Raw genomic sequence first — 26996 nt, 5'->3', positions numbered from 1 at the left:
TAACCAGCACAAGATGTTTGTTTTCTGAACAATATTGGTTGTTTTGGGGTTGCAGGTTTTCAACTGTTTGAGCTTCAAGCATTACTGACCAGATGGTTTATTTACTATCGTAAAACTCCTTCCTAAGAGTCAAAAGTCTGTGGAAACCATCTTTATCTGTACTTTGTAGATTCCAGCTTGACTTCAGTTTTGCTTCAAGCTTTAAACTGCTTCCACACTTGCTCCCTGGTGGAGTGTTTGTTTTACAAAAAAACAATGATTTCTTTTAACAGAAGTACAATATACCAGGGAATTCCACCCACAAATCCCACAAATCTGGTACAACAAATGTTTGATCGGTAAAAAAACAATATTTTCAAATGCATGTAACTGACTAGACAACAAGAATTCTACAACATTATGTTTGTTTTGAGACTCCTGTTGGTGAAAATAAAGTTTTTATTACAAACAATCACACTCACATTCACACCTACAGACAATTTGGAGTCACCAATTAACCTCAGCATGTTTTTGGACTGTGGGAGGAAGCTGGAGAACCTGGAGAAAACCCACACATGTACAGAGAGAACATGCAAACTCCATGCAGAAAGATCCCAGGAACACAGGGATGTGAAGCAGGGATCTTCTAGCTGCAAGGCGAAAGTGCTAACCACCAAGCCACTGTGCAGCTCTGGTTCCAACATGTTCTGCTGAATTTCTCAAACAACATAAAATGATGCATAATTCACTTGGAGCTGCAGATTAGTTGGTTTAGTTTTTGCAGGGACATCGCACAGTTAAAAGTAACTGCACCTGAGTTAGCTAGCAGATAATTAGCATCTATTGTCCCTGCACAAATGAGCAAGTCATAGATAGTCATAGATTCTGGATTTTATAAGGTGGGAGAGGGAATTCTCATAAAATTTTTTCATTTTTAATTATGTGATTGAACTTTTAGTGGGAAAAAAGATGTCAGACACAAATTAGTATTCAAAGCAGAGTGTTTTCCTTGTTTAAAGTAGGTGTGAGATGTAAACTAAAGCAAGTGAAAAGACTTTATTCTGACATTTTTTAGAGCAGGTAACACGGTTTATTATTTGTTTGAAGCAGATGAGGAAGTGTTTATTTGATATTATTACTTTAAAACTGTCCATCATTTGTTAGAGAAAAAATGTCTCTCCCAAGCAAAATGCCTGAATAAAACAAGAGAAGAAGAAGCTAATTTTATATTTATGAAACACTGTGTTGTTAATGTGATATTAATGTGTCTTTATTGGATGTGCAATCAGGTATTAAAAGGTTTTCAATCGCTGACAGTCAGATTTTGTTTGGAGCCTTTATTGTTCGTATACGCTGATGAGCCAGAACATTAAAACCACCTGTATAATATTGTGTAGATCCTCTTTGCTTACTGATTCCAGGGTGTTTGCAGTAAATTCTTTGGTTCCTGTGGGTTGAAGGTTGAGCTCCATGTGGTTCAGGCTTGTTCTGGAGGATTCTGTGGAGCAGGTTTTGCAGCATTTCAGGGAAAAAGTCCACCAGTATTTAGGTTTTCTCAAAGATGTTTTGACAAAGTTATTCATGCTTTTATCCCCACTAGGCTGGATTATTGTAATTCTTTGTTTGTGGGTGTAAAGCAGTACAAAATGCAGCTGCTGATCTTTTACCAGGAAAAACAAAACGTGATCACATAACACCAGTATTGTCCTCTCTCTATTGGCTTCCTGTCCATTTCAGGATTGATTTTAAGATTTGGTTGTTTGTTTTTAAGGTTTTAAATAGATTGGCATCTCCTTATTTAGCAGAACTCTTAGATTTTTATGCCCCAGGTAGAGGTTGACCAAGCAGATGCTCGCAGATGTTCCAAAATCTCGACACACCAAAAAAACGAGTGTCTTTGCGGTAGCTTCTCATGATCTGTAGAACATTTTGTGTCTCTTTGTGTAACTGCTGAGGCTTTAGAAACTTTAAAATCGCTGTTGAGACCAACTTTTGTATTTGGCATTCCATCCAAGTAGAGCTTCATCTCCCAATTTCATCTTTTATTGTGGTGTATCTTTAATTTTTCTTTATTGTGTTTTTGTTCAGATGTGTCACTTTAGTTAATGAGTTTAGTTCTTACAGGTTGCTATTTATAATTATGCAGCACGTTGGTTCAACTCCTGTTGTTTTAAATGTGCTTCATATATGAAATTGACTTGACTTAAGAAACATGTTAAAGTCACTTCACCTGTCATAACTGTGTTTATTTCTACAACGTACAGAGGATACAGAGGTGTATAGATGATGGATGGATGGATGTTGAGCGGCTGCTGATCCCCAGTCCTTCCATGGTCATACAATATTTTGTGTGTTTTGCTTCCAGTTCCACATCTAGTCCGCCTCGTTAAACTGCACCCACACAAAGGATAGTCGGAGAGCAGCAGGGCTTTGCAGACCTATAAGCCATGGCCTGATTCCTGACACATACAGACAGGAAACTCGCAGCCATCTGGCCAGATGAGACGCTCGGATAGACACACTTTCTCTCTCTCAGCCTCACGCACATGCACAATCTGACTCACGGACACAATTTATACTGGTTCTGAGGGCTTCTGTCATCTATCTCGAGGGTTGCCAGGGAGCTCTGCTGGTCACAGATAGTGACCTAGCCCACAGCTACGCAGCTTCCCTCAAAGCTCCACATTTAGATTCCAAATTCAAGGCCTCAGTTTCTGCTCGCAGCTTTTTATCGTGGACAGAAGGTCAGACGTCCATGAAAGAATGATGGAACTGGAAGTAATTGGAAAAAGGAGATAACTGGAAGATACTGTAGCACGCTGTGTGACTTTAAAAGTCGGAGTAAACCTTTGACACTTTTCTTTGTCATTCACACACCTTAAAATGAACTGAACCCGAAAGAAGCTTTACTTTAATACGCCATTTAGCATCAATAAGCAAGTTAATAAACACTCTATAATAAAGCTGTGTGTAGATAAAAACAGATATTTACTGACATTATAGCAAAGCACAGGAACATTTTAGAATTGTTGATTGAAAGAATAATGTCATCAGTGATAAAGGATGAATACAATTTTTGCCCAATATGTTTTAAAATGTATGTGCTGCTTATTAAAGGTAAATGAGGTGGAATAAAGTAAAAATCTACCATATTTTTATATAATTTGGACATTATTTGATGATTTGAATTGATCATCCCAGCGTGCATAGCAAAGATACTTGTATTTGTATTACTTGCTGTTTTATTTCATTTATATACTTACTTAAGTTCTTTTCTGTATAAGCCACAAAAATATTAGTTTATATTAGTACCTTTTCTTTTTTTTGCAAGACCATTTTTTTTACAGCCAATAGGTTTAAAATATAATTCAAAAGTAGTATAACATAACCAAACCTATGTCTGCAGCACTGTGTCAGCAGTGAAGAATGGTCTGACTGCACCTCATTATCATTCTGCTCTACAGAGAAAAACACAAGCTTGTTTGTATTTTTTTTGAGCAGGTCAGAATTGTCTTTGAGGTTGATGCTAAGTTCAAGGTGCAGTGATGTTGTCCCTGCAAAATAGTGTTGTTTTGGTGGAAAATTCACATGCAGAGGTTCCAAAACTGTGCATGTACATCATCCAAATCTTCTGTCAGTTTTTCAGCATGTTAGCTGCTAACTCGGAGGTTGTTGTTTCCTGTAGAAAAGGAGGATTTTGAACACAGAAGTTGCAGCTTAAACCCTCAGTCTACATGTGATGAGTCACTAGCAACCTGCGGAGTTTTTGAGTGGAGTTTCTCTGAGCGGCTCCATCTATTATCTGCTCTGCACACTCACAAAGGATGCACATGCAAGAGAATAGGAGTCACATGATTCACATTTCTGCAGACCGCAAAGGAGGCTGATACATATTGACAGCTGGTTTTAGTAAAGGGCCTGGGAAGCTGGCAGCGAAAGGAGGGAGGAAGAAAGTCCGTTCAACATGTGTGGAATATATTTAAGAATGAACAAAACATGTCTGGTGCAAAAAACACTTTACCATTTGTATTTTTTTTTGAATGTGGTGCTAAATGTATATTACCAATAACAAATATCATTTAATTCTCCCAGTGCACATTATTCTCGATTAATCAGTACATATTTGTAGCTCTAAACCTGCATGTGCAGCAGAAATCTTCCTCAGTCTTCTCAGTAATTCCACATTGTCTTCTCCACCTCATGAGCATCTAATAAGCGTGAGACTGAAGCGCTTTCTCCAGCCGTCATCCCTCTTCTTCGAGTTGAGTCTTTTTTCGAGCATTCTTATGATAATATCGCCCATGCTGCTTCCCACACATGCAGATGACTTGCTTTTTCCCTCCTGGCTGTGCCTCACCCTGTGCGTTGAAAATAGCTGAGGCTAGAACACAACTTGTGTAACATTGATTTGAAATTCAATCTAGACAGCTACCTCGGGGCCCTAGGCCGATTCTTAGATCCCTCTCTGATGTCGGTGCTGGAGGAAAGAGAAATAAGCCAGCAACGCACACAAAATGTATATATATATATATATATATATTTATATATATACCCACACAGTGAGCTGCTGTTTGCACACGCGAACCCAGAACCTTGACAGCATTCTCTCTGATTCTTCTGCTTGTAGCGCCGCTGACAGACAAGCACACTCTGACACAAGTCATCAGGCTGAAGAGGTTTTATCTCCCGATCTTTTATCCGGTCATCCATCCCTCCACCTGTCTGTCACCTTGAGAGCTGTTGTGAGGCTCCACAAGGTGCCATTTACACTGGAGTGTCCTGAATATATCATGCTAATCACTTGTATTTCTCCAAAAACACTCGTCGGCTGAAAAGCTCTTTGAAAATATGATCTTAAAAGAAGGGGGGGGAAATATATATATATATATATATATATATATATATATATATATATATATATATATATATATATATATATATATATATATATATATATATAATGTGAAACATCACGAAACAGGAGGCGTAACATGGAGGAGGAATGATATCGACGAGATGCATCCATTGACTTAGGTGCAGAAAAAGAAGAAGAAAAGGCAGATGAGAAGCAGAAGAAGAGAGAAGCTGCTGGATGCTTGATAATTGGTGTTAAGTAGGGTCAGGCTGGCGAGAGGGAATTTGATTTGGCTGCACAGTAACCAAACAATTGGTAAATCAAAGCAGGCTAGAAAACACTAATGAGGGTCTATATTCTCAGTCTTCCTTCAGCTCTTTTCTTATTATTCTCTTTAAGTCTCTGTAGTGAACATAATAAACAACCTTCCAGGTACTTCAGCTATAGATTTTAGTCTTATTATGTTGTACTATAGGATTCACTGGGAGTCCATGCTGATGCTGCAGCCTCCTCATCAATTTTAGTTTTGTTCTTTACAATCTGTCCCATTTATCCACAGATGGGATGATGTTTTATTGATTATTAAACTCCACAAAATACGGCAACTATTCCTGGACTGCAATAAAATGTCAGCAGTGGGCAGTGAACTATGAGACATCTAGTTTACCAGCAGTACCTGACAGCTGCGACTCAGCAGAATCATTGCAGATTTATGATTATTACTAGACATTATCACAGGAATATTAAGATATTTGTTTGCATTTTTTGAACATTTTTTGCACATGTATGCATGATTTTATATGTCGGTCAGTTTCTCATAGGGTGGGATGGGTGACATATGCAAACTTCAATTAGACATTGAATTCAAACATTTGAATAAGACAGGTTTCAATCAATATGACTTTTTAAAAATGTATGTACACATACTGTTCAAAAGTTTAGGGTCACTAAGAAATCTCCTTATTTTTGAAAGAAAAGCATTTTTTTCAATGAAGATGACATTAAATGAACCATAAATCCAGTGTAGACATTGTTAATGTGGGAAATGACGATTGTAGCTGGAAACAGCTGATTTTTAATGGAATATCTCCATAGAGGTACAGAGGAACATTTCCAGCAACCATCACTCCTGTGTTCTAATGCTACATTGTGTTAGCTAATGGTGTTGAAAGGCTCATTGATGATTAGAAAACCCTTGTGCAGTTATGTTAGCACATGGATAAAAGTGTGAGTTTTCATGGAAAACATGAAGTTGTCTGGGTGACCCCAAACTTTTGAACGTAGTGTATATATCTAAATGTGTATGTTGCATTAATGCAGGCTTCATACTGTATATCCTACCAGCAAAGCGCTGCCTCGTCTTCTCAGACATCCAGTGCAGGACAAAGGGCCAGACAGAGACAAAGAGGCCTGTCAGTGGGGGGCTGAAATCTGCAGTGGATTACCGATAGATGACAGATCTCCCACGCAGCCTCTCTGTCTGCTCTCATTCTCTGCATTGGATCAGTATCAAGATGTCATGGCAGCACGAGTCCAGAGGGAGTCAAAATTAATCCATCTCTTTAACCTGCACATCAAACGACAGGTGTGAATGAAGTTTGAAGGAACATGCATCGACTATAATTGAAATAAATCTACATTTTCTGCAAAAAGCAAAGTCACCATTTAATGCTTATATTCTATGAGGTAGAATAAAGGTTTCTCGTAGTTTCCTTGCACCTTCCTTTTGATCATTTTAGACCATATGTGCAAATTTTTTTTAGTTTTCCTATTGCAACTACCAAAGATTTTCAATGTGATTAAAAACTTGGAAAAACCAGGCTTTAGCAGACTTGAACGTAGGCTTGAGGTCATACAGTGAAGTCCACTGATTGTGCACTGAGAGCACAGTATTCTTCTTCAAAAGCCCAGAAACCAAAGCAGGAAGAACCCACCTCCATGCCGAACACTTGGAACTCTATACTTGTCATTTCTCACAGATATTCACAGTTTGATCTCGTCAGTCTGTCAAAAAGACTCCTAAATCTTTGATGCTTTCCTGCATATCTGAGTCAGCTTTCATGTACTTGTTGGTCCAGAACGAAGTGTACCGAAGCATGAAGTCTTCTCTTGTTTAGCATCCTTCATTTGGTCTGTACTGATACCTTATCATGTCATCCTGCAGATAGTTTTGCTGAATTAAAGTAGTTTCTCCATTGTTTTTAAACATCTCAGTTCATTAGAGTTTTAAACTTGCATTTGAGCTTAAAAATTGGGGAAATGTATGTTGTGAGGAAATCATTTCTTCTTCTGTCCTGTCACACATTTCCTTTGTTTCTTATTGAATTGATTGTTGTCATAGAGTTCCTCAAAGCTTAAAGCAATGTGCAGGATTTTTACATATACAATTAAATCTCTTTGCATTTTGCAGTTCATCTGAGTTTTAAATCTGGTTTTAGAGGCGACATCAACCATCAATGATTGAGTACAGTGGAAAAACATCTGAAACATCCAAGAATGCTCCACAAATAAAAGAAACTTTGCATTCTGAGTATGAATTACAGGCCTAAACAGAAACCAGTCTATGACAAGGCATGCATCATATACATGCATCTTTAGCATCTGCATAATTACTTACTGTCAGAAGAATGAGACTTGAGTTCCACACTGCAGGTTTGGTCACATTTTTATGAATGTAGCAGCCTTAGATACTAGTAGGTAATTAAAAAACAGCACTTTTAATTAAGGGATGAATAATTATATTACAGAATATTACAGAAAAAAATTCTGCAACTCACATTATGTTGCATATTTTCATTTCAGTTTATTGGAATGTAATTTCTAAAAACCCTGAGGGTTGCATACAAAGCAGGTCTGAATCATTCTGCCTGCTACTGTAGATGGTTTGTTTTCTGTTTCCACCTGTAGCTTTGTTCCTTTTATGCGCCGATGACGAGGCTGAATCATCCCCGACTATCTCTGTCGCTCTCACAAACAAACACCACCTGGCCAGTGTAAAAACACAAACTGCTTCCTGTTTCATGTTTGTGTAGAGAGCTGGCCGCTTGTTTGCTCTCATGCCTTTAACTCCGAACGCTGACCTGGAGGCGTTTGGCACGTTGATTTCCTGTCAGTGGGTTTGTCTCTGCTGCCCTCTCCCTGTCAGCGGCGTGTATCATCAGTCCGGCCGTCGGTGTGCTGAGAGTCTGTGCCACAGCTGTTGTTCTGTTCGGCCTCCTCCTCTCTGATAGAAGCCTCCACTGTGCACGTTTCAGCTCATGAAAGAGCACTAAAGCAGCCGAGTCAGCACAAACAGGCCGCAGTTCAGCCTCGTACACACAGATTCTGCTGAACTACATACTGTGGCCTAATCGCACGCTGCTTCAGATAAAGAGCCTTTTTTATTATCAAGGATACCCGCTGATAAAGGGTGTGTGTGTGTGTGTGTGTGTGTGTGTGTGTGTGTGTGTGTGTGTGTGTGTGTGTGTGTGTGTGTGTGTGTGTGTGTGTGTGTGTGTGTGTTTGTGGTGCATACTCGTGTTATGATTCTTCAACATCGCAACTCAAAATTCTAAGCAGCATCCCGCCCTGACAGGAAATTGCATTTTACATCTCGGTGTCCATGGCAACCAAATCTGTAATGCCCGTCAGTCAGGTTCACGCCGCTCATTTTGCAGAATGGAAAGTGAAACCAGGAGAAGAAATGTTATATGTATGGGCGAAAAGCTCAGAAGCAGATGCATTACTGTGGCTTCTGACTGAAGACAAAAAGATTTCCTGAGAGGCCGTGGAGAGATGAAAGGAAATTTCAACTTTAGACTCTCTCTTTTTTAGAGTGCAGATTGACTTATTAAAGTAAAAGCTGTTATTATGTTCGACTCAGAGCTAGAAAGCCTCCAGCTTTGTGTGTTCCCGAGCTTTTTTTTATTAACTCTGATTATCTATCTTGATAAGAAGGTGCGTCACTGGTGCCACTGCTCCTGAGGTCACCTTTTAAAAAACCTTGGTGCTGTTTATTCAGCTCTCTCCAGGATCTTTTATCCGCCGCCCTGCACCCTGAAAAATAAAAAATAAAAACACCATTAGTCTCCTCCTAGCTCTGGGTGAGAGAGGACGGATCACAATGGCAGCAATTGATTTATGGGTAAATGGATGCTTCCCTGACATGTAAAAGAAAAGCGGGATGGGCCATTTTCTGTTGTCAGGGCTTCAGCTTTTCAAGGAAATGGGAGGAAAAGGGTAGAAGGGAAAAAAAATGTTTCACCCTCGAGTCCAAATATAAAGATAAAGGAGGAAGCGGCAGCATTCATGTGTGGTTCTGCTGCAGCTGAAGCAGTGCAGGTTACTGTCAGGTGTGTCTGTATGTGTGTGGGTGAAAGAAAGCAACAGTTGAGAGAAATCATATCCCACTGCCAGACGGGTGAGCAGACAGACACACAAAGAGGCTTCTAGCATTTCCTGACTCAGATCTACGGCTTGGTTGGCAGAGATTCACATCTCCTGGATATATGTGCATGTGTCTGTGTGTGCAAAAACTATGTGTTGTGTTACTATGTGAATATCTGACAGAGGTTACCTGTCTGGTGAGCATGGCTATAGGACAACTATGCCTATTATGTAGATGTTTCAAACATACTATGGTGGAAAAAAGTTTTCAGACACCATTAATATTATCATGAAATATTTGTGGAAAAATCTCTTTTGTGTTTCAAAAGGTGTGGCTGCATTATACAGACACAAACAAATACAAGTGATTGTTTTTGTTCATTGTTTTCAAGATAAACTAACAAAACTAAATTCTTGACAGTTTCAATATGTCAGTTCTCAGCATTGTCAGTATCAGAGTCAACAAATAACAGAGAATGTGTTCAAAACTGAGCAAAAAATAAAGAAACCATCACATCATCAAATTGATATTTAGTAGTGCTGCTATTAGCAGCAATAGAGCTTTAATCCTGGCTGGCATGTTCCCAACGAGCCTTACACACTGTTGAAGGGTAATGTCCCATTCTTCTTGAATTACTGCTTTAAATTCTTTTAAATTCTTTGGTTTACACTTTGAAACAGACTGCATCTGCACTTCCTGGCTATCTGGCGAAAGCTGTACCCTTCCTGGCTCAGAAATCGTTAGGGTTAGGGTTAGGGTTAGGGTTAGGGTTCAGACTTGCTTCCTGCGTTAAGTTCCTTGTTTTAGTCATTTTTGTCTCTGAAAAACTCTCAAATGTGCTGGCTTTATACAGACACAAAGCACGGCAACAAAAATTGTGTCTTTTTAGAAAAAAGTATGACCTTCACTAGTGGATCACTGGAACCAAAGTGACCCGATACTCAAATTTTTTTATATATTTTTATGGAACCAATCAATTTTAAGTTTTTAATGGCTTTTTTATGATTTTAGTATTTTGACTGTGACTGTGCTAATAGACGTTGCACTTGAGGACCTAAGAATGATTCTTAATGCAATATTCCACAAATGCATTGGGTGTCCGAAAACTTTATTCCACCACTGTATGTAACAGGAACCAAGCTGAATATACAGACCCCACTCTTACCTGGTCTTTATAAGTCATGTATACTTGAAAATTTTGTCTGTATCCTACATGAAGTATCAATGTGTCATGTTATGGTCCTCATAAGTCATATGAGCCTGACAATGTCCTGATATGTAGCATTAAAATCAGGTTTGACCAAAATGCGATCCTAGCCAAAATCTGAACAGATGGACACACTCCTGGAAGCCTGGGTCACAAATACGTAGATTCCCAGGCCTCTCAGACCTGGGAAAGGCACATACCCATTTTTCACATTTTTTTCATAAGTCCTGGTATGGCCTGAAAACGTGCGTGCGTGCGTGCGTGCGTGCGTGCGTGCGTGCGTGCGTGTGCGCGTGCGTGTGCGTGAGGAGCTGCAAGATGTGAGCAGCTTCCCCTCAGCGGCATCATCGCGGGCTTCCGTCTCATGCGTCAGCTTCTGTCCTAGAAACGGAGGATGCAGATGCTGAGATGAGTTTCACCCTGCAGGAAATACAGAAAAAAAATCTGATGAAGTTGAAGAGATCTGTACAGACAGGAGCAGAGATGTCTCAAATCAAAAGGCTGCATAATTAGAAGTGAATCGTTTCTGATAGCAGCTCCGCCCTGATGAGTCAGAGAATCTCAACTTTCCCTTCCTTTAGCCTCCAATTTTCAGTTTTCAGTGGACATAGAGTAGAAATAAAAGCACTTTAGGATGCTTCTTATTCATTTATGTCTTTGTCGGCACCATGTAAACACAGAAATGCATCCATTTTTTATGCACTGATTAATCCTCTGCAGGGTTTCGGGGCGCTGGAACCTGTTTAAGCTGAGTTAGGGTAAAAGCAGGTTCACCTTGACAGGTATCAGTCCACCACAGGGTTACATAGAGAGACAGACAACCAGGCACACTCACAATCACACCTACAGACAATTTACAATCACCAGTTCACCTCAGCATGTCTTTGGACTTGGTGAGAACCAACGCTGCACATGGAGAACATGCAAACTCCTAAACAGTATTAAATAAGAAAAGCCCTCAGAGAGAGCAGTACTCCACCAAGGCTGCTCAGTCGTTGTATGATTTCTGACAGATGAAATCTTTAAATAGTTCCTGGTCCACGGCGGTTGATTTGTAGCAGGATCACAATCATGTGATCATCAGCAGGCAGCTGACGTAGCGTTCACTGGTTGTCATGGTTACAGTGACGCCGTGCCGCTATCTTGCAACGATGCAGAAATCTTTAACAAATCCAAAATCTAATCACTTGGTCCTTGTGTTATTTCTGACCTTCCCTGAAAATTTCATCCAAATCCATTAGTCCGTTTTTGAGTAACGTTGCTAACAGACAGACACACAGACAGACAGACAAACGTACGCCGATCGTCACATAACTCCGCCGCATTCCTTGGAGGAGTTATTAGAAAATCTTCCCGCTGATGTTAACTTCAACGTCTCTCTTTCAGGCAGACCCGAGAGCAGGAGACGCCTCCAGACTTCTTCTACTTCTCGGACTTTGAGAGGCACAACGCTGAGATCGCTGCTTTCCACCTGGACAGGTGAGTTCTACCGTCTCTCTCCAAACAAATAAAACATCCATCCATCATTTATATACCACTTCATCCTAATTAGGGTCACGGGTGGGCTGGAGTCTATCCCAGCTGACTTAAGGTGAAGGTTCACCTGGACAGGTAACAGTCTATCACAGGTTCACCTGGACAGGTAACAGTCTATCACAGGGCTACATATAGAGACAAACAATCACTCTCACATTCACACCTACAGATAATTTAGAATCACCAATTAACCTCAGCATGTTTTTGGACTGTGGGAGGAAGCTGGAGAACCTGGAGAAAACCCACACATGCACAGGGAGAACATGGAAACTCCATACAGAAAGATCCCAGGAAGGCCAGGACCTGAACCGGGGATCTTCTAGCTGCAAGGCGACGGCACTAACCCAAATAAAGCATTTTGGTTTGAATTTTATTCTTCTTTCCCGTCCGAGAACGGTTTGTTCCTGGAGGAAATGACACACGCAGGACACTTGAACCCCGTTTTAAACCTGAGTTGTGCCATAATGGACTTAAATCATGGAAATCTGAATGGGATTAAGCACATGAGGGATTAGATAACACATTGAGAGCGGGGATCATCTCCTCTACTGGCTGCTGAGTAAACTGATTCCAACGTGATCCTTTGACTCTGAGGACTCTTCAGCTGACAAAAAATCTTAACAGAAGAGTCACATGTAATGATTTGGGATTTGAGGGGAGGATAATAAATGAAGGGGATGTGAAGATGTGATGATTTTTTTCTTCATATATGCTCAAGAACACTCAGTCCTGGTCTGTTTTCGGTGAGGTAGCTGGTTTCTGTGGGCAGGAAGATGGAGCCAAACAGGAATATCTCAGGCAGCCGTTAAAACCAGAACATGGTATTAGTCCTGCAGGGAGGTGCCCCTAAATAGCGGTTTGTTTTTACGCTGGGCTGCCGGTGAATTATAGTCCAGCCGCCCAACCACCAGGCCGAGCTATTGTTAGTTTATTACTTCACACTGAATCAGGAATGCGGAGTAGGAGGTTGTTTTGCTCGGCAGAAACTTTCTTTAACTCGAGTTGTCCGCCTCGACAGTCGTGATGAAATGTACCAAAATATTTTGAAGGTTTCGGGGACGAGGAAGCATCGCCGCTTTCCAGTAATTGCTTCTAAATCTCAGGATATATTCTTTTTTCTCTGTGCCTGCGCGCTATCCTACCATCTGCTGTGAACTCGCCGTGACTCAGGGCTGTGTAATAGGTGCACACAAATAGAAGCTGGAGTGTGTTTCGCTGCAGGTACGCACACACAGGTGCTCCTTTGTCGCCGGCGTGACGGTGCAGTTTGCAGCTCCTGAATGCTGTCCTCTGTAGGCTAAAGTTTCCCCAACTCTGTTCCACTCAGCCAGTCCGTCTGTGTGTCCGCCTGCTCCCAGGAGGCTTAGCTTTAGTCTGAAGTGGGTCAGGGTCATTTGGACAGCAAACATACAGTGAGACGGGCTAAATAGGGCTGAATAGGTGTAGTGTTCTGACATGGGAGCAGAAGAAAAGGAGGAGGTGAAGACGGAGGAGTTTTATACCGGGGGGAGTAGAGTTAACCTTATATGAAGAAACTGGAGGCAGAAGAGATCAGATGTAGGCAGATGTTGCTGGTTTTGGTTTGTTTTAGTGGGACAAGTTAAAGCAGGGGTGTCAAACTCATCTTAGTTCAGGTCCACATTCAGCCACATATGATCTCCAGTGATCCGGACCAGTAAAATCACAGCATAATAACCTATAAATAACCACAACTCCAAAATTTTCCTTTGTTTTAGTGCAAAAATGTTCAAATTTAAGGAATTACCTTTTTACAAAACATTATGAACAACCTGAAAATTCTCAACAACATTATGTCTCAGTTGATCATTTACTCATTACAACTTACAGATCACAAAGACACAAAACATTTAGTCACAGGTATGTGGAACTGAATGATACAGGGTTTTACTACTTTTATGATCAAAATGACAACAAAAAAAACAACAAAAACAACAAAAACAAAACAAAATACAAGAAAATGAGACCAAAAATGACAAAAATGATACAAACATGAAATAAAACCAAAAAATGAGAAAAAAAATTAGACAAAAAAGTTACAAAGCGACAAAAAATGGACAAATGACACAAACGAGACAAAAAATGATGCAAGCGAGAAACAAAATGACAAAAAAGTAGACAAACAACACAAGTGAGACAAAAAACCCACAAAACAACAAAAACAATGCTCAAAACAATGAATAAAGTGAAACAAAATAAAAAAAGGACAAAAAGAAACACAAAGCGACAAAAATGTGAGACAAACGACAAAAGTCAGACAAAAAACTGAATATTACAAAAATGAGACACAAAATGACAAAAGAACAATGAACAATCTAGTATTTTACTTTACGGTCAGAACAACTTGTCATGGTCTAGAAATGATTTTAAATTTATAGTTTTACTAATTTACAATCTGCAGTTAATGTCTTCTCTGGAATTTTTACACTTTGAGGGCCGGATTGGACCCTCTGGAGGACTGCTTTTGGCCCGCAGGCCGCATGTTTGACAGCCCTGAGTTAAAGGAAGATAAAATGGTTTCTGTCTTTGTTTTGTTTAGAAGCAGATTCAGTAAAGACAGAAAACAGGAAGCTCAGTAAAGATGATGAATTATTAATGCAGCTCGTGAGCTGAAAGTGTTCAGACTAAAGTACTGACAGGTTGGACAAGGAATCACTAAATATTATTCTTCCGTGAATAAAACTATCCTGATGCTTCCCTTTTTGTTATTTCGACAAAATGAACATGTGCTGCACAGATACGATATTTGAAACATTTTTTTCAGTGGATAAATTCTGCTAATAAACACAATCTTAACTAATGGTTATTTAATACTGATTTATCTGTTTCACCAATTAGTCAATTCGTTCTAATCTAATCGACCATTTCAGTTTAGTTTGTTTTATTTTGGAGTTCCATGAGTGTATTTGGCTGCTAGAAATAGAAAGATTTTTTTAAAAAAAACTCTAACTGCAAATGAACAACACTTCATGTGGTTTTGCATTTTCTGCCAGTTCTCCTTCCAGAATAGTGTTTAATTGCTCATTCATTACACTAGTGCTGCCATCCATCTTTTCTTTTGTGATAATGTGAAGAACTCTCACATTTTCTTGGCTCTTTAGGAACATTTAAAAGTTGGATTCTCTTGAAATCAAATCAGATTCTGCTGCAGCTGCCCTTGTCTAAAACTACAGCGCTGAAAAATGACAGAGAACTGAAGAATTTTAGTAAAAACTTGTTGAAAATATTGACTTATATTGTCATGCTGGCAGTCCTAACAAGATTTTGAACATCACAGGAGCATTTTTATGATCTTCAAGATGACAAAATGAAAATATTTCAGCATGAATAGCATTAAATGTGTGTTTGATGGAGCTCATATTGAACATATTTCTTTACTAACCTCCTCACATCCAATTATTTCTTCTTTTTCTGTAGATGTTTTAAGCAAATAATACTTCTCTATCAGCATTTCTTCTCATGAAAGAATCTGTGCAATATTGTTTTTTCCACATTCAGAGGAATTTTGACCATCCGAACATTGCATTTTTGGGGGGGTTGTTTTTATTTTTCTGCTGATATTTCTTAAATGTTTGCACCGTACTCTTCGCTGCTGTAAAGGTTGGACCTTTCGCCACTGTGGGATTAAAAAAGACGTACTGTATTGTATCTTAAGCCCAGAGTAGCTAAGAAAAACCCAGAAACGAGCAGCTTCTGAGTGTTTGAGTTCCTGTTTGGCTGCTCCGTAAAGCAAAGAGCTGGAGGCTGGAGGTGCTTCTTTGTAGCTGCATCTGCTCAGTGAAAAGTAAATTTGGAAACCTGGAGCTGATCTTCCAATCTGCCGCCACAACAAACATCCCTGCTTCACTGTTTCACATGAACGCTGCAGCATTGTTCATTGAATCTGTCAGTGAAGCGTCTGTGTTTAAATACTGACTGATTTCCTTGGTCTCTTCCAGGATCCTCGACTTTCGGAGAGTGCCCCCGGTGGCAGGACGCCTCGTCAACATGACCAGGGAGATCAGAGACGTGACTCGTGATAAGAAGCTGTGGAGGACCTTCTTCATCTCACCAGGTAGAAGCTCTGCAGCAGCTTGGCAACGCGGCTGCATCACACGTCCAACCTGGAAATATCAACACTCTGCTGCTCCAAATAAACTGATTTATGTGGAAAGTGGGTTATGCACCTGCAGTAGGCTGAGTTTCTGAGGACTTCAGGGCAAAAAAAAATGAAGAAAAATGTACAAACAATAAATAAAGACATAACCTAAACCCTCCACATGGTGGCACTGTAAACCAGCAGACTGTCACATACATACGGCTGTGCAGGAATAAAAGGGTTTCTACTGCATATAAACACATAAATTAATCATAAAACTAGTACATTTTGAAGAAAAAGTGCAATATAAAATGTTAAAAATCCATTGCAGCCACAAACTACAACTGAAGCTTATAATAATAATAATAATAATAATAATAATAATAATAATAACAACAACAATAATAATAGGAAAAAGAAGAATATTGTTATTATTATTATAAAAATATAGTATCTTTATTTATATAGCACCCTTAAGAACAACGTTCACAAGGTGCTTTGACATTTAAAACCTGCAACACAGACGATCAAACAAGATATAGGAGACAAGTCAGCGCAGTCAATTAAAATAAACAGCAAAATTGATAATAAATTAAATGAATAATTAGCTAGATTAGCACTCATATCAAACAAGGGAACTAGACAGTTACAAAATTAAAGAATAAGATTTAGGATAAAAAGTTAGAAATAAAAATCCCTCCCAATAAATTAGAAAATTAAAGAATTAGAGAGACAACATCACACCAAAGAACCAGTCAGTTAAAAGTAAAATAAAACAAGAGAGAACATCTAAAATAAACAGGACATAATACAGAAAAGAACACTAAAATTAAATAAAGCTAAAACTAAACTTCGCTTAAAAGCAAGCCTGTAAAAGTGGGTTTTCAGAAGTGATTTAAAAGAACTTTTATAAAAGCAATATCAGTCAAAAATAATAGAATTGGTAACAAAAAAAATCTGACTAATAGATGCAATAATGTATTAATTCATGAAAAACAGAAATTATTGCATGTTTACTCTGTAAAACAGGAGATTTTTCACTGACAGCCGTCAGGATCCACAAAGAGCTTCACAAATTATAAAAAAAACATTACTGAGCATTAAACCAACTATTTGAGCACCTGTTGAGCTCACAGAGAAGCTGCACAAAACTCATTTTTGAAAAAAAATAAATAAATAAATCTAATGGCAGATGATTAAAATGTTAAAAATGTGTGTTTATATATTTAGTTTGGGTGTAGCACAGGGTAAAAAGAGAAGTAAATTGCACATATTTCATGGTGTAATTTGCTCTGAGCTCAAACCGCTTCCTGATTTCCCTGTGCTCAGCCAATAACGTCTGCTTCTACGGCGAGTGCTCGTACTACTGCTCCACTGAGCACGCTCTGTGCGGTAAACCCGACCAGATCGAAGGCTCTCTGGCCGCCTTCCTGCCAGACCTGAACCTGGCCAAACGCAAAACCTGGAGGAACCCCTGGAGACGCTCGTACCACAAGCGCAAGAAAGCCGAGTAAGAAAACACCTGAACACCACCTTTAGCACCAACACAAAACTCTGACTAGCCGTTAAATACGTATCATGTGGTGAGACGCTTCGTGCTTGTCTTCAGGTGGGAGGTGGATCCAGATTACTGCGACGAGGTCAAGCAGATGCCTCCGTACGACCGAGGAACTCGACTGCTGGACATCATGGATATGACCATCTTCGACTTTTTAATGGGTGAGAGGGGAAAAAAAACACATAAATGCGTTTTATTAACGAGAATGCTGATTAGTAGTTAATTAAGTGAAGTTTCCAGACATGGAAGAAAACATTTCTTGCAGTCAATTGAAGTATTTTAGTGGAAAAAAAAAAAAAAAAAACTTTAAAAACATGGTTAAAATATCGATGTTGACCCATTTTTCTGATCACACAGGAAGCCCTAATGAGATTTTAAACATTACAGGAACATTTTTAAGCTCTTCAAGTTGACAAAATGAAAATATTTCAGTGTAGATAACATTGAATATGTATGTATATATGTATGTAATATGTGATTGAGTTCATATTGTACATATTTATTTACAGATCTCACATCCAAATATTTCTGTAGATATGCACTTTATGTCTATCAAAGGAGATAATGGAACCAAACAGAAGAAGCATGAGTGGCTCAAAAAGCACAGAAATGTATTACAGTAAATAAATACTGATTATTAGTTAATTAACTGAAGTGTCTTGCATGTGAATTGTCACGTGGAAGACAGACTTAAGTATTTTAGTAAAAACTTTAAAAACGTTTAAAATATTGATATTTTTATGATCATACTGACATCTAATGAGATTGTAAACATGACAACATTTTTATGATCTTCAAGTCGACAAAATGAAAATATTTCAGTGTGAATAACATCAAATACGTAGTTTATGGAGTTCATATTGAACATATTTATTTACAGATCTCACATCCAAATATTTCTGAAGATGTGAACTTTAAAAAAAACAAATAAATTCTGAGTATTAGTCAATTAATTAATTCTGTTTTCTCACTATTTTCCTTTTCCCTCCTACAGGTAATATGGATCGGCATCATTACGAAACCTTTGAGAAGTTTGGAAACGACACGTTCATCATTCACCTCGACAACGGCAGAGGGTAAAAGTTTGATCCACTCACAGAAATACTTCAACATTCCAAGTCCTACAGCTGTTCTAATTCATCCTTTGGTCTTTATCCCCACATCCCAGCTTTGGAAAACACTCCCACGACGAGCTGTCCATCCTCGTGCCTCTCAGTCAGTGCTGCAGGTCAGAGTTTTTCTATGAAATGTTTCTTTCTCCTTCTAGCTTCAGGGCTAAAAGCAGGTCGATCAGCTCTTCAAACCTGGCAGCTCAGAGCAAAACATCTCAACCTCTGGCTAAGATTGCTATGAAACGTAGTGAGGAGATCTGTGGATGATGAGTAGCCACTAGTCAGTCTCTCATACATTAAAAATAAACAGAATTGTTAAAATCTAATGTAGACATTGGCATGAAATGTGCAAGACTGGAAGGTTGCACTACATTCAAGCTACATTATTTTTAATATGTTGTTTGCTGCTATTTTTAAGTAAAAGTACAAATACAGAAATGTAAAAATACTCCAATGCCATGCATGAAAGATCGTACTTTAGTAAAAGTATAGAAGTATTTGCAGAAAAATGTAGTTAAAGCCAAAATGTTATTATATGAGTCAACAATTGTCTAAAATAATAGAAAAAAATTGTTCCAAACAGAAACCAGACCCAGTCCCCAGACTGTGATCGCTGGATGGATGTAAAACCGATCTGGGGTCAGACCCCACTAGAACTCAGATGTGTTCTTTATTAAAAATTGGTCAAACTACATGAAAGTTGTCTAAAATGACACAAAAATTGGCCCAAATTTTCAGCATTTGTCAAAAATGGCTCAAAAAACTGTTCAAAATGATAAAAGATGTCCAAAATTACAGAAAATTGTCCCAAAATTATTAATTTGCCAAGAAAATGACAAAAAACTTCCAAAATGACTCAATATTTCCCCAAATTATTCAAAAAATATTCAAAAGGACCTGAAATTTTGTCCAAAATTGCTCAAAAATTGTCCAAAATTGTTCAGCTTTCTATTAGTTTCAGACTGTGATACCTGGATGGATGCAAAGCCGATCTGGGGTCATCCCCCACCACAACTCAAATGTGTTCATCCCCCCAAAAATGTCATGTGTCAACCCGCTGCACCAACCAAGCCCTGAGGCCCAGAAACGATGGAAAACTCCACCAAAACGTGACAAACCTAGGGTTAGAGTTAGAGGTTAGAGCCTAGGGTTATCCGGATCTTTCTCCAGTGAAACCTTCCAATTCTCTGCTCTGTTGTCTCCAGGGTGAGGAAGTCCACCTACCTGCGTCTCCAGCTGCTGGCCAAAGAGGAGTTCCAGCTGAGCTCTCTGATGGAGGAGTCTCTGCTGCGTGACCGCCTGTCGCCCGTCCTCATCCAGCCCCACCTGCAGGCCATGGACCGCCGCCTCCGGCTGGTGCTGCAGGTGTTGTCGCGCTGCATAGAGAAAGAAGGCCACGTCAACGTCGTGGAGGAGGATCTGGTCGGGGACTCGGCCACCCACAGGGGCCCCGGCCACAGGTAGTGAGGGCAAAGCCGATGGACCACAGCTGTGGATGTTCAACCAATGGGATTACACCAAAAAAAACACACAATCCCACTTGTCAAGCTGAATTCAGTGAATTCCAAGACTTGCCATCATTGCCTCAATGGAAACTGTGTGGAACTGTCCACGGACACCACCAACGGAGGCTTTGTACTTGTTAGATACAGATGTATTTTTGTTGTACGAGACATAAAGGAACCACCGCCGTGTTCTGGGTTCGTCCAGTTTGTTCTGAGTATGGAGGCGACCAGTTGGTTTTGTGTGTTTTATTATATTAACCAAATCGACCAACTTTCACTGACCGGGCAGCGTTCGGTCAGACAATAAGCTTTATCAGTTATCACAGTGTAAGAAAAGGTCGAGAAGGAGAGGAGGTTTCAGCGAATGTTTCAAAGATGAATCTGAGGGTCTCCACTAAGTGTGTTCTCTTTATAATCTGTCTTCATAAGCTTTTAGTCCTGGCACAGACTTGGAACGGGCCCATTGAAAATGTTATCACAAACTTCAAGTACTTCACACTGTAGTCCAAACAGTTTCTTCACTTTGCCTTATTTCAACGACGAATCTATGATTTTAACACAACCCCCTGAAAGTTCAGCAGAAAAAACACTAAAATAACATTCACCAAACCATAAATGTTCTAAATGTAAAGACTGGAAACCACAAAGCAGACCTGATTCAACATCATTTCACAGTTTATGTAAAGCAGCTGTTACAGTTTGTGGGTTTCATTCCAAATTCCTATTTATTGATGCGAAAACATAAATTTTGCTTCTTGTTGCTTTATAGTTTGGAAACTTCAGGACTTGGAGACTATTTAAATTGGCATTTCTTTGGGTGTTTTTGTTTTGTTTTGTTTTTTAAATAGAAAAACAACAGCTGTTTGATTTTGAACATTACATTGTTGAAGTGCAATGTTTCCTCCTGAGAGTCCTGTGTATCGGCTGACCCAGTACCTGTGCAATGACAGAAATACAGTACTTGAATGTTTTTGGGTTGGCAGTATGGACAGGATTTATCGAGCTACCGACGGCGTGAAGCCTGGTCTCAAGTCGAGGGGCTGAAACGCCTCGTCCAACCACAGGGATAACCACGGGCACTGTTCCTTAACTTTCATATTTTCAGTGTAAATACCTATAAGTACTTTGAAGACCTATCGAGCTGCACTGCACAGTGATTCGCTTCTGTTTTCTGCTCTTGCATTGTTACTGTGAAGATCTGTTTACTAAATGATTAAAGTGTGCAATAAAAACCGGAGTGAGGACGAATCTGTGCGTAGGTGGCTGCTGCAGATGTGTGAGTGGAGGTGGATGCGAGGGGGATCAACAGCGGTCTGCAAATAAAATAAAAAGTTTGGGTTTATTCGAGCGTTCTGTAAAAAAAAAAATCCCAGAATATCACATGAGGAGACTCAGCCTTCATCACGACCCTTTAACTTGCTGAGCCAGGCGTAGGCAGCTTCAATCACGCACAGAAAGCCCCAGAGCCCTGCACCACATGCAGCCTGCACACACTGCAAAACCACGAAACTCAAGCTGAAAGTTGGGAAAATCTATCAAACTGCGTGTGTAAAAATATACCTGAGATGCTGCAGTTATAAATGACCTTATTTGCAGAGGTTAGAGGTGAAGACTGCCTCATGTTCTACACCAACAGAACTCAAATCTGCAGCCATTCCAGCTGCTAACCACTAAAGGTGAGTTAAATCTATATTTTCTGCATTTTAGCCAAAGTTCATTTGTCTTTACAGTGTTTAAAATATGGATTTTGTGTTGTCCTTTACTCCAAATACAACAAATAATTTAGTCCTCTTGACAATTAGAGTAGATTAAATTGCATTTTGACATTATTACATGAGAAAATTCCTACAATAAAGTACAAATGGGCTCATTTAAGGTGCTTTACTTATTGTCTCACCTGGGTGATGACTGCACAAAATGAAACCATTGACTGGTGAAGTGAATGACACCAATTCTCTTGTTAAAGTGCAATTTTTATGCAGGAAATCCTTGTATCCTGGTGTCAATGTAGATGTTACCACCTACTTAAACTTTGCTGTAGACCAGGCACATTTCCACCTCCTCCCAGCAGGACAGTGCGTCCTGCCACACTGTAAAAAATGCTTTGGATCAGCTCAAGGAACACGACGAAGAGCCCAAAATGCTGACTTGGCCTCCAAACTCCTCAGACCACAATCTGATTGAACATCTGGTTTCTGCAAGCCCAAACCATGAAGGTCCGGATCTGCAACTCACAGCTGTTTTAGCTGCACGAAAGAAGGCTTACAAGATATTAGACATGTGGTTTAATGTTGCATAGTCCAAATATACACTGAACATCACATAATTTGATGTCACAAGAAATGGAATATAAAGAAAAATCAAATCCCAACATCTCTAACTTAAATTGCGCGTGACTCTACAGATTCCCCCATCTTAAAAAAAAAAAATAAAAAATTAAACCTGAACGTGAGATTAAAAGTAATTATCAGACAATTTCTTTAATCGCCTCAACTCCAAAAGCCATCAGCGGGGTTGTAAGGCCATGTTATGGTTTTGAAAAATCAACAAAATTGCACCATTTACCATAGAAATAATCTGTAAAACCAGGAAGAGTCATGAATCTTTCAAACTGTCCTTGACCTAATGGTGTGTGACTTTTGGTTTAGTCATGAAAAAACAACCAAATCTAGGCTAAAAATGTAGATATTTAATGAAAATCAGTTTACTCAACATACTTTTTTTTTTTTTTTTTTTTAAATCCAAATGTTTACAATTGGCTGATTTTGTAAATACAGAACAAACAAAAAAAACCCTAAATATTCTGAGCTCATGGCTGCAACCGACACAGTCAACCAACACATGACAAAATTTATTATTATTATTTCCTGGCTGAACTGCAGGCAGTGTCTACACAGAGCAGACAGGAGACAATTAAACATGTAAGTAGCATCTATAATATGTTGGCAACACCTCAGCTTAATATATATTTAGAAATGTTTTGGGGTTTTTTGTTTATTTTGGAGGGACGTTTTTGTGAGTTTGTGGTTTTAACTCTATTATCTTGCAAAAAATACATTTTTGGCCTCAACCTACTTCTAGCTATGGTTGTTCTGTTTCCATAGAGGTGCAGGATTCTATATTTCAATCAAAAAAATCATCCCACAGTGGGTAAAAAATATGACAGGAGCGAAAAACGCCAAGAAATTTCCTGGAGTTGTCCGAGGTGCTGAAGCAGCTTTCTGGGTCCTGCCGCTGTCCGTGGTGCTGAACTGATGCCACTGATCCAGAACCAGGTCAGAACCAGGGACAGCTCTGTGATGTTTTTCTGGAAGTACCGTCCAGAGCACTGTTAGAACATTCTGGTAGCCATCAAGTCCATGTGTGGATTAAATCTGCTTATATTGACGGGGAAATAGATTTCTGACTTCTTTTATTATTATTATTATTATTATTATTATTATTATTATTATTATTATTATTATTATTATTATTATCTGAACAGTTGCATACAAAAAGCAAAGCAGCTGTTTTGAGATTCCAGCTGTTTATTAGTGCATGTGGCTAACTTTTTTCCCCCAAACACTGCAATCATTATTTCCTATTTGTTCACGGTAAATAAAATGTTTTTTTTTCTCCAGGAGATGGCGCTAGTGCACAGTTTATCTAAAGCAGCTCAGAGAAGATGATCTGAATCCTCTAGGTGGCGCTCCAAGCTCGTAGTCATGTGTGAGTTGTTTACATCCACGATGACACTGGGTTTCTTGCCCTGAATTGAGGCTACAGCTGGTGAATTATACTCTTTTATTTGCTATTTAAGGAATCATTTGCAGCAGATTTTATTCTGAAAACCACAAAGGAGCAAACCGGACTTCATAGCGATGCTTTAATGCCACAAATGAAGCAAAATAAAAGCAAACATCAGGAGAAAATAGATGTAATTGGGTAAAATATGTGGATCTAGTTTCCTTGTTGTTGCACTTCCCGTGTTTGCCACTAGGGTGCGCACTAAACTTATGCAACTCTGAATAGTTGTTATTGATGCATTTTGAAAACACGAGGCAGTGAAAGTTTTGGATTCTGTGTTGAAAAATGGCCAAATTCAGAGTAATATTCATATCTTTCATTTTTCGTAATCCTAGTGTTCTTCTATTTGTAATTTGTGGTGCATTTATTGTGAAATATTACAAGCAGGAACGTTAATATCATTGTGGATCCCTCCCACTTTGGCCTGATGTTGCCCACCGACCACCCCACATCCTCTCACCTCATTCAGGAGGCAGCCTCTCCTGCCTAGCAACAGTATCCAACACCACTGTCCTCCCGTCTCTATGGCAACAGAGAGCAAATCCCGCTTCCTGTCCTGCTTCCCATTGTTCCGAGGTGTGTGTGGTTCGAGTCCTCCACGACCCTGACCCCCACGGCTCAGGCTGCGTATTTCCTGGAAATTAAACTTCTTAACAATTAAAGTGTTGATTTCCAGATTTTGTTGATAAATCACCACACTGATTGCTATCTTCCTTCCTGGTGAGTGGAATGCAAACTCCCGCACCCCACACACCAAACAGCTCCGTGCGCGTGCGTCGGCGCGTCCGTGGAGCTGAGATGAGAGGAGCTTTTCAAAGCGCGTCTTCAGAGCCTGTCGTTTTTAACCCCTGTCCGTCTCCACTGATGTCGGCGCTGTAGGCAAAATCACGCTTCACTCAGATCCGCATTGATCAAAAACAAACGCGTCCCGGGGAGGAGAGCTGCGCCAAAATGCTTTATAAGCACACGGGCGCGATCACGTACGCGCCTTGGCTCCGCGCATCTGCCGCTACTGATCTCCGATACTCATAAACGCGCCGCTTGGAAACGACTGATGGCGGTTTTCCTGCTTTTAGGGGGAAACTGTCAGCCCGAGCTGGAGGCCGGTGTGTCAGACTAACACATCCCCGCCTCAGGGCTCAGTCTGATCGCCTCCACTGTCCCCTAACGGAGGATTTTACAAACTTCAGCTTCACCTGTCAGGTGTGAGGAGCTGCTTGTTTGAACATCGGGCCTGTCCGGCTTGTTTTTTGTTTTTTTCTTCTTCTTCTTTCTGTCGGCTGAGCAGCAGCGGGAGCAGCTCTGCGTCTGAATTCGTGAATTATTAAAATATTTCAGCTAAAATTAGGAGTTCGCCTTTATGACGGCTATAATTAGAAAGCAGATGGAAAGCGGTCATTTGTAACGGCACGTGGAAGGTTTTGACATTTCCAGGTGACGATGCCGTGCGTGCGCGCGCGCGTGCGTGAGCGGTTGAGCCTGGCGACAGAGACTAAACTCCCCCCCCACCCCTCTTCTGTCTTCAAGGTCAGACGGAGGCGCATCCTTTTGCGTCAAGAGCACCGGGAGAGAAATTAAACTCCAAATCAATCGCCCTTGAACCGCGGCGCGCGTGCACGAGCTCGACTGACTGACAGACTGCAAATGAGTGCGCGCTCTCGCAATTTTTTTTTTCTTTTTGGTTTGTTTATGAACGTGTGTGTGTGTGTGTGTGTGTGAAAAAAAAGGTTTGGTACGCGCTTGTGCTCGTCGTCTATCCATGTGTGCGTCTGTGCGTCCAGGAGCGATCATGGGCCGGTGCCGTAATTGCACAACGTTGGAGGAAGAGGAGGAGGAGGAGGAAGAGGAAGAAGAAGAAGAGGAGGAAGAAGAAAAGCCGGGAGAAATTCAGAAAATGACCGAGATGAAGGCGACGCTTCGCTCCTTTTTTGCGCGTAAAGACGAAAACAAGATGAGAGGACGCTAATTATTGACGCGCGCCTGAGCAGAGCAGCTCCTCATCTGTCACTCAAGAGGAAGAGGAAGAGGAGGAGGAGGAGGAGGAGAGGGGAGGGGGGAGATGGCTGAATGGGAGGAGAGTGTGAGCCCCCCCTCCATCCCTCCTCCCCCTTCTCCTCCCCCCTCTCCTTATTTTCATTCATGGCACAATCAGTGACACACACATATCTCCCCCATGCAGCGCCTGGCTCGGTCCCTCTCCATCAAAACGACACACGCGCGCACCTTCACACGTGCACAAACACACAAGTCTCTCTCTTTTTTTTTGTTATCTAATTTCCCACACAACAAGAAGAAAAAACAACACACACATTGCAGCTCCCCCTCATCCTTTCCTATCGCGGTCTCTCACACTGGGATTTTGGTCATCTCTCTTTTCATACATGAGTTCACACACACACACACGTGCGCGCGCGCACATTCCTGATAATAACAAACAGCCAAGCCAAACAAGATAAACAAAAGAAGGACACAGCAAAACAAACACAGACATGGCCAACTGCACATCGAAAATCGCATGTTAAATTCTCCCTCTCCCTCCTGCACACACATGCAGCTTCCTCCTCCTCCTCCTCCTCACCCACTCAGAGAGGGAGGAGGCAGAGCAAACCTGAGACAGAGGAGGCTTTGAAGTCGCCCTTTCTCTCCCCCTGCCCGGGTGTTTCTGAGTGCAAGAGGGGGAGACGGAAAAGGGGGGAGACAAGGAGCAGGTGGTCCCACGGCAACCGCTCCTCACCTCCCCATCACTGCATGAACAATCTCTCACCTCAGCTCTGCGCTGACACATGCTCTCTTTCTCACCCTTTCTCCCCCCTTCCCCCCCCCCCCCCCCCACAGCGGAGTGGACAGGCAAGCTAGATTCTCCCTCCTCCTCCTCACCCTCCTCACCCCGAGCTAATTCCATAATACATTCCAGACTGGAAGGAAGAGGGGCTGTCTTCTAATTGCTTTCTTATCCCCCTGAGTCCCCCCCTTCCTGCTCCTCCACCACCATCATC

The 26996-nt window shown here is 40.5% G+C and overlaps 1 protein-coding gene and 1 long non-coding RNA gene across 2 annotated transcripts in view; one reads left to right on the top strand and one right to left on the bottom strand.

Annotated features, from left to right (window-relative positions):
* The window catches only part of fam20ca (FAM20C golgi associated secretory pathway kinase a), a 48793-nt gene extending 27331 nt beyond the window's left edge, over positions 1-21462 (top strand). Inside the window, exons 4-10 of the mRNA XM_023284862.3 lie at positions 11794-11886; positions 15900-16015; positions 17369-17549; positions 17649-17758; positions 18592-18673; positions 18766-18825; positions 19915-21462. Of these exons, the coding sequence (XP_023140630.2) occupies positions 11794-11886; positions 15900-16015; positions 17369-17549; positions 17649-17758; positions 18592-18673; positions 18766-18825; positions 19915-20173 (901 nt within the window). The 3' untranslated portion in view covers positions 20174-21462. The remainder of the gene's footprint in view (positions 1-11793; positions 11887-15899; positions 16016-17368; positions 17550-17648; positions 17759-18591; positions 18674-18765; positions 18826-19914) is intronic.
* Positions 17549-26811, bottom strand: LOC118471276 (uncharacterized). The gene is made up of 3 exons (XR_004848537.2): positions 24461-26811; positions 19934-20085; positions 17549-17747 (listed from the first exon to the last, which is right to left on the bottom strand). It is a non-coding gene; the product is annotated as an uncharacterized LOC118471276 (long non-coding RNA).
* Between the last annotated feature and the right edge of the window lie 185 nt (positions 26812-26996).

This window comes from Amphiprion ocellaris, chromosome 19, assembly GCF_022539595.1.
Source record: "Amphiprion ocellaris isolate individual 3 ecotype Okinawa chromosome 19, ASM2253959v1, whole genome shotgun sequence".
In the NCBI taxonomy this organism is placed as follows: Eukaryota; Metazoa; Chordata; class Actinopteri; family Pomacentridae; genus Amphiprion; species Amphiprion ocellaris.
Note: the sequence above shows the minus strand (reverse complement) of the source record. Positions and strands in the feature narration are given on the sequence as shown.